Source organism: Bubalus bubalis, chromosome 2 (genome assembly GCF_019923935.1).
Source record: "Bubalus bubalis isolate 160015118507 breed Murrah chromosome 2, NDDB_SH_1, whole genome shotgun sequence".
Classification (NCBI taxonomy): domain Eukaryota; kingdom Metazoa; phylum Chordata; class Mammalia; order Artiodactyla; family Bovidae; genus Bubalus; species Bubalus bubalis.
The window spans coordinates 142,334,091-142,351,821 of NC_059158.1; the positions used below are offsets into that span (position 1 = coordinate 142,334,091).

The 17,731-nt window shown below is 39.7% G+C and overlaps 1 protein-coding gene and 1 non-coding gene across 2 annotated transcripts in view; one reads left to right on the forward strand and one right to left on the reverse strand.

The window, feature by feature from the left end:
- Nucleotides 1–780: 780 nt before the first annotated feature.
- MPP4 (MAGUK p55 scaffold protein 4) overlaps nt 781–17,731 on the reverse strand; it is a 41,529-nt gene continuing 24,578 nt past the window's right edge. The window contains exons 14-21 of the mRNA XM_006080535.3: nt 15,224–15,238; nt 14,063–14,104; nt 12,895–13,065; nt 11,394–11,474; nt 7,273–7,366; nt 6,785–6,893; nt 5,290–5,424; nt 781–1,323 (exon numbers count right to left, since the gene is read on the reverse strand). Coding sequence (XP_006080597.2) covers nt 1,132–1,323; nt 5,290–5,424; nt 6,785–6,893; nt 7,273–7,366; nt 11,394–11,474; nt 12,895–13,065; nt 14,063–14,104; nt 15,224–15,238 — 839 coding nt within the window. The 3' untranslated portion in view covers nt 781–1,131. The remainder of the gene's footprint in view (nt 1,324–5,289; nt 5,425–6,784; nt 6,894–7,272; nt 7,367–11,393; nt 11,475–12,894; nt 13,066–14,062; nt 14,105–15,223; nt 15,239–17,731) is intronic.
- On the forward strand, nt 3,443–3,546 carry LOC112583052. The gene has a single exon (XR_003107415.1). It is a non-coding gene; the product is annotated as a U6 spliceosomal RNA (small nuclear RNA).

Consider the following 17,731-nt stretch of genomic DNA (forward strand, 5'->3'; position numbering starts at 1 on the left):
GTTAGGGAATGATCCTGTAGTCCTGTATGGATGGATGTGAGAGCTGGACCATAAAAGAAGGCTGAGCACCAAAGAATTGATGCTTTTGAACTGTGGTGTTAGAGAAGACTCTTGACAGTCCCTTGGACTTCAAGAAGATCAAACCAGTCAGTCCTAAAGTAAATCAATTCATTGAAAGGACTGATGCTGAAGTGGAAGCTCCAATACTTTGGCCACCTTATGACAAGAGCAGATTCATTGGAAAAGACCCTGGGAAAGACTGAGGGCAGAAGGGGGCGACAGAGGATATAATGGTTGGATGGCATCACCGACTCAGTGGACAAGAGTTTGAGGAAATTCCAGGAGATAGTGAAGGACAGGGGAACCTGGCTGTCCATGGGGTCCACATGACTGAGTGACTGAACATCAAGGGAGAGATCCAGAAGGTGAACATATATAAGGGCAGGAAGAGCGACTGGAAGTCTCCGAGTTCGTGGAATAACATCCTCATCCCCTTGTTTTCTCACATGTTGGAGTTTAGCACTAAAATTCATTGCTCTTTCCTAATTTAGGCATAAATGTAGATACTGGCTTTTAGGAAAATTAATGATTGCTACAGCCCTGATCAAAAGAATAATTTTTATTTGTAGCTTAATGTGTAAAATGAGAGCAGTGCTGTTTCTGTAAGTTTTGATGTTAGAGGTGATTTGTATATTAATCCTTCCTTCTTGCAGTTAAACTGCATACTTTTTGAAAAATCCATGTTTATAAAACAAGTTTCATAAGGTAAAATACAGTTTCTGAAATTAAATACAACGTATTTTATTTAGGAAAGCTCTTTTTTATCTGAATCACACAAAGGCCACATGAAATCTATGAAAGGTCCTCATACTCGGTGACTTAACATTGTTCCCTACCAATTGCTGCATATAAGGTAAAGGAAAACATTTTTTTCCCCTGAAATCCAAATAGATAACTCTACATAACCATACAAATTTCGTTCACATAAGATGAACAAACTGCAGCACTTTTGCAGCTGCACATATTATAATAGAGCAAATATGACACTGATGTTTTGGATTATAGCTGTTTTTCCAGCACTAGTGAACAGGTGAACATTGTTAAAACTCCAGTATTAAGCAGAAGGCCTCTTTAAGATTTTGTATCAGAGGAAACCCATGTTGCTGGTACCCACTGAGACTCCTCCTGAGCCTTCTGAACTGCAGACAGCAACTGGGCACATGCCTCTTCCAAGTTGTCATTCACAATCACATGGTCAAAAAATTGGCCAAACTGAGTCTCCATTTTTTGGGCTAAATCCTCCATCTCTTGTAGATCTTCATCCTTTAGGAAAAATAGAAAAATACAAATAGCAAACTTAATGAGATGAATAGAAATAATAAGCAGTTATGTTGTTATACTCAGAACTGTATCTGTTTATAAAAACAGGTCATGTAAATGTTCTCCACTCTAAACCACAAAACTTATGTTTCTGTGTTTAGTCTTACTTAATGTCTCCCAGATCAAGTTTTCATAAAGTTGAGTTAATAGTTTGTAGACAACCAATCCTCTCAACTTCCTATTTGGACTTAAATTATCTTATTCTATTATCTAAACACTTGGAGCTCTCAAACCCCATACAACATAAAACCAAAGAAATTTTATCAGTTAAATATAAATAAAAATTAAACATAAATTTCAAATGAACATTAATCTGATAAGAATGACATTATTTTGCAGACACAAATGGCCACGTTGAACATGATGCTATGACATGGGTCTTCAAATGAGGCATTTCTAAATTACTCTTCATGATGACTGACTTCACCTATCAGATCAGATCAGATCAGTCGCTCAGTCGTGTCCAACTCTTTGCGACCCCATGAATCTCAGCACGCCAGGCCTCCCTGTCCATCACCAACTCCCAGAGTTCACTCAGACTCACGTCCATCGAGTCAGTGATGCCATCCAGCCATCTCATCCTCTGTCGTCCCCTTCTCCTCCTGCCCCCAATCCCTCCCAGCATCACAGTCTTGTCCAATGAGTCAACTCTTCGCATGAGGTGGCCAAAGTACTGGAGTTTCAGCTTTAGCATCATTCCTTCCAAAGAAATCCCAGGGCTGATCTCTTTCAGAATGGACTGGTTGGATCTCCTTGCAGTCCAAGGGACTCTCAAGAGTCTTCTCCAACACCACAGTTCAAAAGCATCAATTCTTCGGCGCTCAGCCTTCTTTACAGTCCAACTCTCACATCCATACATGACCACAGGAAAAACCATAGCCTTGACTAGACGAACCTTTGTTGGCAAAGTAATGTCACTGCTTTTGAATATGCTATCTAGGTTGGTCATAACTTTCCTTCCAAGGAGTAAGCGTCTTTTAATTTCATGGCTGCAGTCACCATCTGTAGTGATTTTGGAGCCCAGAAAAATAAAGTCTGACACTGTTTCCACTGTTTCCCCATCTATTTCCCATGAAGTGGTGGGACCGGATGCCATGATCTTCGTTTTCTGAATGTTGAGCTTTAAGCCAACTTTTCACTCTCCACTTTCACTTTCATCAAGAGGCTTTTGAGTTCTTCACTTTCTGCCATAAGGGTGGTGTCATCTGCATATCTGAGGTTATTGATATTTCTCCCGGCAATCTTGATTCCAGCTTGTGTTTCTTCCAGTCCAGCGTTTCTCATGATGTACTCTGCATATATGTTAAATAAACAGGGTGACAATATACAGCCTTGACGAACTCCTTTTCCTATTTGGAACCAGTCTGTTGTTCCATTTCCAGTTCTAACTGTTGCTTCCTGACCTGCATACAAATTTCTCAAGAGGCAGATCAGGTGGTCTGGTATTCCCATCTCTTTCAGAATTTTCCACAGTTTATTGTGATCCACACAGTCAAAGGCTTTGGCATAGTCAATAAAGCAGAAATAGATGTTTTTCTGGAACTCTCTTGCTTTTTCTATGATCCAGCAGATGTTGGCAATTTGGTCTCTGGTTCCTCTGCCTTTTCTAAAACCAGCTTGAATATCAGGAAGTTCACGGTTCACATATTGCTGAAGCCTGGCTTGGAGAATTTTGAGCATTTCTACTGCTGTGAAAACTTCATTTAGTCAAGATCATTTGGCCTTCACTTGGCAGTAATACATTAAATTCGTTGCTATTATTTTCTTATTTGTCTACAATAATTAGTACAACTTGTCACAAATACAAATATAAATATGGGCACTGAGATCTTGTGGCAGTACTCCTTTACAAGGTGACCATACACAAGACCTAGAAACAATTTTGTTAACTTTTCAGATTGCCATAAAACTGAGAACAGAATTTAATTAAGACTCAGAGAATATATCCATAGACTCCACTGTTTGAAATGCAAACTGGAGAATCAAACTTCCATAGAGTAGCCTTTGAAAAAATAATGAAGATAAAAATAACGAGAGATAAAGGATAATACAAAGATACCTCATGCCCACTTCAGCAACACATATACTAAAATTGGAATGATGTAGAGATTAGCATGGCCCCTACTCAAGGATGACATGCAAATTCATAAAGTAATCCATATATTTATTTTGTTTTACAAGATTAAAAAGTTCTGGAGATCTGCTTCACAATATGAACAGAATTAACATTACTTAACTGTACACTTAAAATGGGTAAGACAGTAAATCTTGTTTTATTTTATATGTTTTTTACCCCACCACATACACACACACATGCATGCATGTGCATGCACACACAAGTGGATATAATGTCTTGATCTAGATGATGGTTACCTGGGTGTATACACACTGTAAAAAATTCTTTGAACTGTACACTTAAGATTTATATGCCTTACTGAATGTGTATTATGACTCAAAATATTTAAAGTATATTTAATTAAAAATATACATATATATATATATGGAAAAATCACTGATTAATCCCACCTGGCCTGGCCCCTCTATTATTACTATAATTATTAATAAACATCTTTTATGTTTAAATATATTTATAAAGAGATCTCATATAATAGATGATATAATCAATTAGAGTATTTTATTTTTTTCAGGTTTACTTTTTTTAATATAAATTTATTTATTTTAATTGGAGGCTAGTTACTTTACAATATCGAAGTGGTTTTGCCATACATTGACATGAATCCACCACGGAGGTACATGTGTTCCCCATCCTGAACCCCCCTCCCACCTCCCTCCCCATCCCATCCCTCAGGGTCATCCCAGTGCACCACCCCCAAGCACCCTGTCTCATTCATCGAACCTGGACTGGTGATCCATTTCACATATGATAACATATATATTTCAATGCCATTCTCCCAATCATCCCACGCTTGCCCTCTCCCACAGAGTCCAAAAGACCGTTCTATACATCTGTGTCTCTTTTGCTGTCTCGTATATAGGGTTATCGTTACCATCTTTCTAAATTCCATATATATGTGTCACTATACTGTATTGGTGTTTTCCTTTCTGGCTTACTCCACTCTGCATAATAGGCTCCAGTTTCATCCACCTCATTAGAACTGATTCAAATGTATTCTTTTTAATGGCTGAGTAATACTCCATTGTGTATATGTACCACAGCTTTCTTATCCATTCATCTGCTGATGGACATCTAGGTTGCTTCCATGTCCTGGCTATTATAAACAGTGCTGCGATGAACATTGGGGTACATGTGTCTCAATTCTGGTTTCCTAGGTGTGTATGCCCAGCAGTGGGATTGCTGGGTCATATGGCAGTTCTATTTCCAGTTTTTTAAGGAAAATTGTTCCACACTGTCCTCACTGTTCTCCATAGTGGCTGTACTAGTTTGCATTCCCACCAACAGTGTAAGAGGGTTCGCTTTTCTCCACACCCTCTCCAGCATTTACTGCTTGTAGACTTTTGGATAGCAGCCATTCTGACTGGTGTGAAATGGTACCTCATTGTAGTTTTGATTTGCATTTCTCTGATAATGAGTAATGTTGACCATCTTTTCATGTGTTAGCCATCTGTATGTACTTTAAAGTAAATTCAAATACTTTTCAAAATAAATAGTCCATTTTAAGTACACACATGCAATTTCTATGTGGTTTTGCAAATTGTGACTTGAGGGCCTTTTAAAGCTAGACCCAAAAAGAGAAGAAAAATAAGAGTAGTTATTAAACTTTATTTTAATATCTATAAGTGATATTCAATAAGGATAGTTCATAAGGGTAGTAATCATTAGAAACAAAAATTACATTCCTTAACATAGGGATACTGTGGAATAATACAGTAATTTTTTTGACTGGGGAAAAAAAAATGATATACTCATCTATCTCCTCTGTATCTTACCTTGAACTTCATGTCCACAAAGTAGTCTGTAATAATCTTAGCATTTTTCCGAGATCGCTTCATACAGCTCATGTTAGATGGCTTTATAAATATGACATAGGGCTTCAGTTCTTGGGTTCGAGCCACTTGAATACCCTACACAGAAAAATTAAATGCACATTTAAAACAGAAGTCCTTACATGTATATGTATGGCTGAGTGCCTTCGTTGTCCATCTGCAACTACCACAACATTGTAGCTCTACCCCAATACAAAATAAGAAGTAAAGTTTGGGAAAAACAATAATGAAGAAAAAAATGAGAAAAAAAGAAGCCCTAGTAGCTGAAATATCTCAAGAGAATATTAAATTGAGGATCTAAAAACATAAGTCCTAATTTTCTAGAGTCAACATAAATGTTCTCAAAATTTCTAAGACCAGAAATTAGCAGTTATTTTTAGCCAGAGTATATTCTCATGTGCTCCCAAGTCCTCAACTCTAAAAAACATTTTAATAATTAAGAGATGGAGTTCTGGAATCAAAATTAAGTTGAAATCCTGGCTCTTCCTCTTACCAGCCATGACACCCTTATTGAAACCTGAGAGTAGGATTCTACACCTGATCTCATGGGCAAAAGACAAAGACAGACTCTCAAGGCCAGTCAGCTCCCTCACTTCTCTTTCCCCTTGCCATCGTCCCATAACAGATAATACTGACATCTTCATGCTGACCACAGCTTCAACCCAAGCGAGAACAACGCTCTCATCCTCTGATTAGCATACAAGGTAATATTTTTACATGACTTCAGAAAACATGGAGTTGGTGATGGACAGGGAGGCCTGGCGTGCTGCGATTCATGGGGTCACAAAGAGTCGGATACGACTGAGCAACTGAACTGAACTGAACTGACAGAAAACATAAACACAAGGTTTATAAAAATTTTGACAACACATTGTATGTTCTGTATCTCACTTTAACTCACTCACTCCTGCTCTATTCCACACATGGTCTCAGTGAGACAGCTATTCATATGATAACATAGGAACCTCATCTCCTTGCATAAAGCAACATTTTATTCCCTCCACAAGAAGTTACCTTGATGCCTTTGTAATCAAAGGCAAAGCAAGATTCTCAGTTTTGTTTTGTTTTTTTTTAAAAGATCCTCAGTTTTCTTTATGGCTGTCTGCTCATTTCTGGGGGTTTTTTGCTTTGGTTTTTTGTTTGTTTTTTTAAATTTTTTATTTTATTTTCTGTTGTTGCTGTTTTTTTTTTTTTTTTTTTTTGGCAGGGGGGGGGGGGGGGGGGGCAGGTCTGAGAAACTAGATTTTTTTTCCCTCCAACTAAAAGGACAAGATAATGACAATTGATTTTTCAAGTAAGATCCTGGTCCTTATATATGGGAAGTAGTCTTATCCTAACAGAATAAAGTGTCTCAACTACAGCTTAAAGCATGTGCAAAAAATGGATGGCATGCATTCATTACTCTGGGGAGATGGGAAATATTCCACCACAGACCTACCTGAAGCTCTAGGTCCATAACACAGATCTTTCCATCATCAAGGACTGCTTGAACCGCATCCACACTGGTGCCATACAAGTGGCCTTTGTACTCACCATACTCGAGCATTCTGCAAGGGTGAGATAAAGAAAACAAGAGCTGTTTGTAGAGGTAAAATATTATTAGCAATAACATACAGATAAATTCCAACAGAAGAGAGTAAAATATGTGGATCTTGATTAATGAATTAGTGGATATTCAACAGGAAAAAATATATATTAGGAGATCTAAGACTTAACTACTCCAAATTCTCTAAAATTTGCAACTCAGTTCAGCTCCTTCTCCAAACTCAATGAGTTAGTGTACTAGTAAATCAATATACATTTTCTTAATTTTTCAGAATAAAAAAAATGTATCCCAGAAGTTTTGGACAAAGCATGAAAATAAGAGATCTATTTTAAGTATAAAACAATGAGAGGGGAGAATCAGATTCTGAACGTCTAGCTTACCTGTGACTGTACATGAGGCTTTCAAATGTTTCCTTTGACACATAGTGATACTCACGACCATCCATTTCATAACTCTTTTTGGAACGAGTAGTATCTGTCAAAATAGTGAATTTTTAAAATATCTTAGAATCTACAAAATGTTTGGACTTATTACCCATACACATTTGGATAAAGATGATCAAAATAAATTAATACATAAGCAGATAGATAAAATGCTAGAACAAAAAAGGGAGCCTGATTGGTGATAAGAAAGTAGAAGTTCCCATATCAAAATGAGCTAATCATAAACCTTTGTTAAGTGTTTGTGGTGTAGACTAGACCAGAATGTATCATATTTAAACCAAGATAAAGAGGCTCTAAAGGAACTCTTGCTGTTACTTCAGGACAGGAAGTGGTAAGTTATGTGTGAGCCCTATGGTGCCTAAAGGGCTTCCCAGGTGGCTCAATGGTAAAGAATCCACCTGCAATGCAGGAGACACAGGAGACATGGGCTCAGTCCCTGAGTTGGGAAGATCCCCTGGAAGAGGAAATGTCAACCTACTCCAGTATTCTTGACTGGAATATCCCATGGACAGAAAAGCCTGGTGGGCCATTGTCCATGGGGTCACAGAGAGTTAGACATGACTTAGTGACTGAGCACTAAGGTAACTAAAGGCCCTCAGGTAGCAAAACCAGCAATATCTTATGTTTAGATAATGCATCTCCCAAGATCTCATTTCATCCTTCATATTCCTAGCTAGGTGAAATGCTGTTATCTGTAGTTTACTGATAAGTAACTAAAGATTTTAGAGAGTAACTAACTTGCTCATGTGAATAAAATTAATGAAAAACAAAGTTGTAAACAAGCACCTAGGTGTCCTGACTCCCAAACTAATCTCTTCTACCACAGCAGATTCTGTCAGATTTGAAATAAAGCCCCTGACACTCTGTAGTCTTGCTCAAATGCATTAACATCTAAGTAAGCTGGTGATCAGTTTTAGGGATCTCCAGAAAGAAAAGATTGGTAGAGTCTAGATTCAATCTGATTCTTTGATACAACCACTTTGTTCATAGATCTTCAACCTAAATAGTACCTAGTATAGAACAAGGAGTTCACTGACTACCTAAAAGTGATTCTTGTCTGCTTACCCATTTATTCAACTAACATATACTGAGTGCCTATATTCCAGCTATCATGTGAATTTCTTAGAACACAAAGATGAATAAGACATGGTTCCAGCTCTGTGACCTGTATAAATTATAAAGCTGCTAGTCCCCTAACCTGCATTACAATAAATTCTCCTTATTCATAAAAATTTTGTATTTACATTTGATAAAGTTTAAAGATGAAATAGATCAACATCTGATGATACCAACACATGGAAATGACCAAAAAGGAACTTGAAATAGACCCTAAATGATAAAAGGAGCTCCCAACGTTTCAAGATACAATACTTTGGCCACCTGATGCGAAGAACTGACTCATTTGAAAAGACCCTGATTCTGGGAAAGATTGAAGGCAGGAAGAGAAGGGGACAACAGGATGAGATGGTTGGATGGCATCACCGACTCAATGGATGTCAATCTGAGTAAACTCTGGGAGTTGGCAATGGACAAGGAGGCCTGGCATGCTGCAGTCCATTGGGTTGCAAAGAGTCGGACACGACTGAGCGACTGAACTGAATTAACTGAACATTTCAAGAAGCTCAAAAAGCAAAATTTTTTTCTTTATTCAAGCCTCTCTTTAGATCCTCAGAGTTCCTACAGTTATGCTACCCTTCTATACCTTTGTATTGAAAAAAAATCTAGTTCTCAGGTGATAGAAAATTATGTTACTATCAGCCTAAGATCAGCCCTTCTCCTTGGCTTCTATCCTACTATGTTATATATGGTAGGCTAAGGTCTGTGAATTGGCGCATGACTTGAGGCGTTCATTCTGAGCTTAAAACTGTTCACTCAATTTAAAGAGCAAAATATGGGCAACATATTCCCATTTTGAATGATGGTTATCCAGACAACATACAATTCTACATTTTGTGGGCATTTTATTTTTATCCAGATTATTGTAAGTGGTGATTTCTTTATTAGTTTTTGCTTTGTAGTGCCCATTCTTACATAGGTAAACAGTACTTGGAAAGCACAACCTATGGGATGTGATCATAAAACAAGTTCATTTGTTTGGCCCTGGATAGAATTCTCAAATTCATCTGATTACTCTTAGGTTTGTTTGTTTGTTTTTTAAGAAAGGTTCAATATCATTTATGCCTGAAACTCAGTCTCAATAATTAAAACTCTGTTTCCATGTAATACTCAAAATTATGAACTTTATATATATTTCAGGCTTCTTCTCCCCACAGCTGGCTCAGACTTGCTACACCAAGGGAAGCCTGACATCAGAGAAGTCAGAAATCAGGAAAGGGAGCTTGATTCTCTTCTCTTCCCTTTCATTGCATTCCTACTGCTCCTCCTCCAGTTTTATAACTCTCCAAGCTTAAGTGCAGAGAGAGAGGAGGAACAAGCAAGGCAGGAAAACTCTTACTTAATTGATGCTGATGCTGGCTTCTCATGGCTCTTTTTAGACTTGCTGCTGCTGCTGCTAAGTCACTTCAGTCGTGTCCGACTCTGTGCGACCCCATAGACGGCAGCCCACCAGGCTCCCCCGTCCCTGGGATTCTCCAGGCAAGAACACTGGAGTGGGTTGCCATTTCCTTCTCCAATGCATGAAAGTGAAAAGCCAAAGTCAAGTCGCTCAGTCTTGTCCGACTCTTTGCGACCCCATGGACTGCAGCCTACCAGGCTCCTCTGCCCGTGGAATTTTCCAGGCAAGAGTACTGGAGTGGGGTGCCATTGCCTTCTCCCCTTTTAGACTTAGCAGATGTTTAAATCTGGCTCTTAATCTCCCAGAGGATTCATTGGACTATTTTGCAAAGCCTACCCCTCTACCACCACTACTGGGTGTCTCAAATCCATCTCTATTCCACCTAATCATTTGTGACTTCTTCCACACCCTCAGGTACCCGGGGCTTCACGTTTGATCTTCCTCTTGGGCAGGAACCAAGACAACCCCAGGCAGACTTTCTTCCACATTATCCACCCAGATCTGGTCTTTGGGGAAAAAAAAAAAATCACAACTCTTTTGCAGTGATAGACTCTAAAATGGCAGCTACCTGCCCCAAACAGCCTTTGGCCACTCTTCTAAACTCTCATGCTTTAGATATTTCAGATATAATTCTGATTCCAGTCTTCTGTGTCTCCCAAATAGCACGAAACACATATTAGGCTCTTTAAGTGGTTTTCCTAACTTCTTCTCTCTTGCCCTGAGGTAAAGGGGAAGCACCCACATCCACATGCTCCTTCACCTTGGATGGTATAATAGTTATTGTTCTTGTTCAGTCTCTAAGTTGTGTCCAACTCTTTGAGACCCCATGAACTGCAGCACACCAGGCTTGCCTGTGTATAGTTGATTTAAAATTATATGTGCATATATTATGGAGAAGGCAATGGCACCCCACTCCAGTACTTTTGCCTGGAAAATCCTATGGACGGAGAAGCCTGGTAGGCTGCAGTCCATGGGGTCGCTAAGAGTCGGACAAGACTGAGCGACTTGACTTTCACTTTTCACTTTCATGCATTGGAGAAGGAAATGGCAACCCACTCCAGTGTTCTTGCCTGGAGAATCCCAGGGACGGCGGAGCCTGGTGGGCTGCCGTCTATGGGGTCGCACAGAGTCAGACACGACTGAAGTGAATTAGCAGCAGCAGCAGTGCATATATCAAAATAAAAAATATGATAAAGCATTCAAAGAGCCAAGCACACTGCCAGGAGGATTGTAAATATTGAATGAATGCTAGCCATTACTATTAAATATTTAGTTTTCCTAAAAGGTTATGTATATGATTGCTAAGCAATGGAAAAAAGGAGTCATTTTTCAAAAGCCTAGCTAGCTAGCTACATGCTAGTAAGTCAATTTCCTCTATTAAAATAAGTTTAGTTAGAAATGCTGAGGACTATCTGTGTCTTACATTCTTACAACAAAGATGGTATAACATAGTTGAGATCAGTACATCTGAAGATCTTTTTGCATCTGTAAAAAGAAAATCTTACTCCAGTATGAACCGCTATGAAAGATAAAGTAAACGTACGTGGCACGGCACTTTGAAAACGGTTAGGATTAAGTTCAATAAGTTGTCTTCTCAGTTCATTTACTCCAACACCAGAAGGTCCTAAACAAAACATCACATATGGAAATTATTAGAAGTGGATAAGCAGAGGTATGTGGTAAAACCATCACTTTGATCCTTTCCCTGAAGACACTTGAAAGCACATGTTTTTGCAGGGAAAATAACATAACTTCCATTCTCATGAATTGAAATAACTCCGGAAAATTCTTGGGAATTTCCCTGACGGAGTAACCCACACTTCTCCACCTGATGACCTGTGGAGTAACCCCCACTTCAGAAAAGAAGTAGGGAATTGCAGGAACGTGGCACCCCGGAACACTTTGCCTAATGTTGGCTACTCTGAGAAGTCTCTAGCCTCGTGTCAGATCATTTGAGACACGCTGCCTTTCCTCTTCCCATGAAGTTCCTATTACAGCACAACCCAGAAACCAGCTTCCACAATGATAGAATGCAGGGACACATCCCTGACCACAAGTGGAGAAGTCAACACCCCCGTGTGCAAGTGAAGGCAGGGCTGGCTTCCTGGGCAGAGAACTGTGCAAGCCACAAGCCCACGCTTAGCTGCTGCACTTGGCTTGATGCTCTTCTTTTGCCACACATATAGTCTTCATTTTTGAATAAGGGGCTTTTGGATTTTTATTTTGCTGTGTCCTGAAAATTCTGTAGCTGGTCCTGGCTGTGAGGTATGTTGTTCTGCTTCAAAGGGGCCTGCCTTCACCACAACTGGAATACACAGAGAAGATGGCAGTAAGAGTAAGTTACTACTACTGAAGGCAGGAGGAGAAGGGGACCACAGAGAAAGAGATGGTTGGATGGCATCACTGATTCAATGGACATGAGTTTGAGCAAGCTCCAGGAGATGGTGAAAGACAGGGAAACCCAGCGTGCTGCAGTCCATGGGGTCACAAAGAGGTGGACACAACTGAGTGACTGAACAACTCCTACGGCAGGGACCAGCTTTGTAGACATCTGGGTCACAACGCAGGTCATCCCAGTGCTATATCTGCCCTGTTCTTTAGCAACAAAGATACAGCCCAGAAGCTTTTTAGAAACTCTCCTAAAGGAGACAGTTACACACTTCTTAGGGAAATGGATCTTAAGCATTTTTATTCCTAATACAGACTAATGATGTGGGGGGGTGGGGGTGGGAAACATCTCATCCATGCTTCTAAAAGAAATTCTAAACAGGACGAAAAAAAATCTTAAGTTATAACCTCATCATATCACACCTTGTTGTTACACAGATTCATATACACCTTGACATACCACATTCAACTGTAGACATTAAAAGTATAATTAATAACGTTTTATTTATAAACACACATTAAAAAACGGTTTCGTCTTTTTTAAAAAAAAAAATATGCAGGCTCACAGAGTCCTACTTTTACTACTACGCCCAATGCAAGACTACTGATGGCAGGGGAACCTTGCCGCGGATGGGGAGACTGCCCTCGGGACATACCCACGAGCACGATGAGGCGGTGCTTGTCGGTGGGGCGTCGCTGGTATCTCACCACCTCCTCGTACGGGGCGCCCACCGCGCCTGCGCAGCTGCTGGCGCTGCACCCCTGGGCGCGCAGCTGGCTTCGATGGGCCCTGCGGCGGCACAAGCGCATGCTGCGGCGGAAACCCGCTGCCAGGGTGGAAACGGAGGGACAGTGAGATCCAGGGCAGGGGAACTCGCTTCCTGCGTCTGGCCCGGAGAAACAGGCGGCGACTGTGATTCGAAAGAGTTCATTTTATTTTTTCATGTGGGACCTTAGTTCTCCTCGGAGAAGGCAATGTCACCCCACTCCAGTACTCTTGCCTGGAAAATCCCATGGATGGAGGAGCCTGGTAGGCTGCAGTCCATGGGGTCGCTAGAGTCGGACACAACTAAGCGACTTCACTTTCACTTTTCACTTTCATGCACTGGAGAAGGAAATGGCAACCCACTCCAGTGTTCTTGCCTGGAGAGTCCCAGGGACGGGGAAGCCTCGTGGGCCGCCGTCTATGGGGTCACACAGAGTCGGACACGACTGAAGCGACTTAGCAGTAGCAGTAGCAGTTAGTTCTCCGAGCAGGGATGGAACACATGACCCCCTACAGGGGAAGGGCAGAGTCTTAACCGAGGGACCTCCAGGGAAGTCCCGGAAAGAGTTGACTATGTGTGTCTGAAGGTAGAAGATAGGAAGCAATAGAAAGGCTACTGGATGCTTGGGGCTAGTGCACTGGGACAACCCAGAGGGATGTTACGGGGAGGGAGGAGGGAGGAGGGTTCAGGATGGGGAACACATGTATACCTGTGGCGGATTCATTTTGATATTTGGCAAAACTAATACAATTATGTAAAGTTTAAAAATAAAATAAAATTAAAAGCCAAAAAAAAAAAAAAAAAAGAAAGGCTGCAGGGTCTGGAAAGCAGAATGTTGGTCCCTAGGCCTGGTTGCATACTGGAATCATCTGGGAGCTTTTAAAATTAAAAAATGGGGCCACTGACTAATTAAAAAAAAAAAAAAAAAAAAACAGAGAAAATAGTTTGAGAACAACCATCAGCAAACGAAGCTTTCAGAAGAGCCAGGCTTATCCATTATGGTATGAATATAACTTAGCAAGTGACAAAGAGCCACCTGTTATTAATCATTACCTACCAATATAGAACTTCTGACCATAGCCAACAAATTCCTCCTTGTCTGGAACACAGCAAATGGCAGGAACAGAATATGTGAAGGAGAAAGAGAAGTTTACTTAGAAGAGGTACATGAAATAAATCTTTAAATAAATAAATCTTTAAATCTTCAAGCGACACTATTTCAGTAGATGGCAGCACAGCTGAATTTGTCCTTGGCAGCTTATTGAGAATTGTCCTAAGCACTTTCCATTTTATCACATGCACTAAACTATATAGAGACACGCTCCAGAAATTTAGCAACACACTGCATATATTCTGTCTAGTATAGTTGGAACAAAAATCTATTATAGGCTTCTTTAAAATTATAAGAAATACTGAGTCATAGTGAAAACATATATTTGGGTATACATTTTTAAATGTCCCCAAGGAAAACTGATTTTTTAAAAAAGAAACATATAAACTGGTTTTGGCTTTAACTCCTAGATATGGCGTTCTGTAGACCCGATAATTAATTTCTTTGTTAGAAATGGGTTGTTATTTTTTCCCTTATGAAATGGTTCATTCTGTAGAAAATTAGTATTTGCTTTATAGATGCAAATTCTTTCTGACTCTGAGAGACAAAAGAGTGGAAAACTGTGCCTAGTAGTAACATCTAGAGCTAGTTTAAACTTCTGTCTCTGCTTCCACTGGGGTCTCAGAAAAATTATCGAAAACTACGGGGAAAAATGTTATAAAACTGTCATTTGAAATTACTTCTTACTAACGTATTCCTTTTCACTTATACAACTCTGTTCTGATCATTGAAATAATATAGAAAGAGCATTTATTCATAGAATGAAATGACATAGATCTTTCTTAACTTTTGTGTTTAAACACACATTTTAAAATATAAATAAAACACACAAGTATCAATTCCATCTTCTGGTAAGAAAGCACATTTTTCTAACTGAAAATTGGCAATAAGTTTAAAATAAAATGTTTACTTAGGGATATAGTCATAAGACTACTTTCATTGTTCATTTAAATATATTTTCTATGACATTGAATGTCTCATCATTGATTTCATCCTTAAAATATCATATCTTAAAACACTTCCAGTGAAGTATTCATGTTGAGGCATGTTTGAAAGATCTCAAACAGCTCTATTTGGTGTACCAAGGACATAAAAATGAATAGTTACCTTCTGAAAGTTCTTCTGGATATTTCGGTAAGTTAAGAAACAGACATGAAAAAGTTAAGCCTTTGAGGAGATCAAGTTGGCAAACTGAAGACAAATAACAAACAAATGACACAAATAAGGCATTCGTGTTACCCTTAGAGAGAGTTGTAAGCTGGGCAAGATGAACAGCACACAAACTAGACTCAGAAACTCACTGGACCTGTGTCTGCTGCCCAGCAGACTCTAACTTCCTGAAAGCTGCTTATCTCAACTCTCCTCAAAGGCCCTCTATCCATGCAGACTTCCCTCTACCCGGCTGGCACAGATGGGGATTGAAAGAGAGAAATTATAGGAAGTCAACTAATGTGAGCCTTGATGTGGAGGAAGTAGTGGAAGGGACACTGGCAGCCTTGAACCACACCATCCTCATTCTTTACCCATCCCAGGCCCAGTTACATATTCCACCTCCAGTTGGCCCCTTGAAGATAGGTGTAACTAAACACAGAGCATATTCTTTTCTTTGTTTTCTAGATGTCTTGAAACATCTATCATCCCTGTTTTTGTTTGTTTGTTTTTGGCAGGGGAGAGAGAGAGAGAGAGTGTGTGTGTGTATGTAAACTGAATTCCTAAGTAGACTATACCATCCAGAGGTATTCAAAGAGGTCACATGATACTACATTCAGAGACAAGTTGGGGACAAAACTTAAGAAACTTAACTGCCCATTAAGTGCTCAAGGAACAGAATTAAGCATCTTAGAAAAAAATGCCAGCCTCGAGCCAAATGTTCCTTAATTGAGCTCCTAAGTGAGGAGGATTCAGAATGTACTTGAGAGTTCTCATGCTTTCAACCAAGAGGAGTCCAGAAGGAGTGCCCTACCGTAACTAAGGGCAGCTGCACGCTTTCCTCTGCAGTTCTATCAGAGAACAAACTGCTGAATGCCCCTATATTTCTTTGTAATAATGCTGGCTAACCCTCATGCACTTATGTTCTAAGCATGTTTTATATATATAATTTTTCCCACTTTAGACATGGGGCACTTGAAGGATAAACTGTGGAAAATTCTTAAAGAGATGGGAATACCAGATCACCTTACCTGTCTCTTGAGAAACCTATAATGTGGGTCAAGAAGCAACAGTTAGAACCAGACATGGAACAATGGATTGGTTCAAAACTGGGAAAGGAGTATGTCAAAGCTGTATATTGTCACCCTGCTTATTTAACTTATATGCAGAGTACATCATGTGAAATGCTGGGCTGGATGAATCACAAGCTGGGATCAAGATTGCTGGGAGAAATATCAACAACCTCAGATATATAGATGTTACCACTCTAATGCCAGAAAATGAAAAACTAAAGAGTTTCTTGATGAGGGTGAAAGTGGAGAGTGAAAAACTAGCTTAGAACTCAACATTTAAAAAACTAAGATCATGGCATCCAGTCCCATCAGTTCATGGCAAATAGAAAGGGAAAAAGTGTAAGCAGTGACAGATTTTATTTTCTTGGGCTCCAAAATCACTGCAGACAGTGACTGCAACCATGAAATTAAAAGATACTTGCTCCTTGGAAGAAAAACTATTACCAACCTAGACAGCATATTAAAAAGCAGAGACATTACTTTACTGACAAAGGTCCATCTAGTCAAAACTATGGTTTTTCAGTAGTCATGGTACAGATGTGAGAGTTGGACCATAAAGAAGGCTGAGCGCCAAAGAATTAATGCTTTTGAGCCTTGGTATTGGAGAAGACTCTTGAGAGTCCCTTGGATTGAAAGGAGATCAAATCAATCATTCCTAAAGGAAATCAGTCCTGAATATCCATTTGAAGGACTGTTGCCAAAGCTGAAACTCCAATACTTTGGCCACTTGATGTGAAGAGCCGACTCATTAGAAAAGACCTTGATGCCTGGAAAGATGGAAGGCAAAAGGAGAAGACAGCAACAGAGGATGAGATAGTTAGATGGCATCACCAACTCAATGGACATGAATCTGAGCAAACTTTGGGAGATAGTGGAGGACAGAGGAGCCTGACCTGCTACAGTCCATGGGGTCGCAAAGAGTTGGACATGACTTAGCTACTGAACAATAACAACAATAACCTGAAGGGCAGAGAGGTTAAGTGACAGAGGAGCCCCCCAGTTAGCGAGTAATGGGCCAGAATTCATGCTTGGACATTCTGCCTCCAGTCCATGGCTTTGACCACTGCAACACTGCCTTTCCTTTCACAGATGTCTCAAGTACCTCTAAGCCTCAGCTGCAACTTTGGCATGCAGAGTGTCTCCAGCAAAATGACCAGTTGAACAGAACAAAGAAGGATGACTATAATCCAGAGGAATTAAGCATTAAACCAATCCCAAACACTGAACCAAGTGTAGATCATTAAATCACCCCAATAGGCCAATTATCTAATTGAAAACAGGAAATTTAGAAAGAATATAAATGGTAAATAATTTCGGAGAATTTAGGTGAGTAGTTTCCCAGGTCCATCTGCCTCAATGCTATCTCTTTTATAACTAATATATATACAGCAAT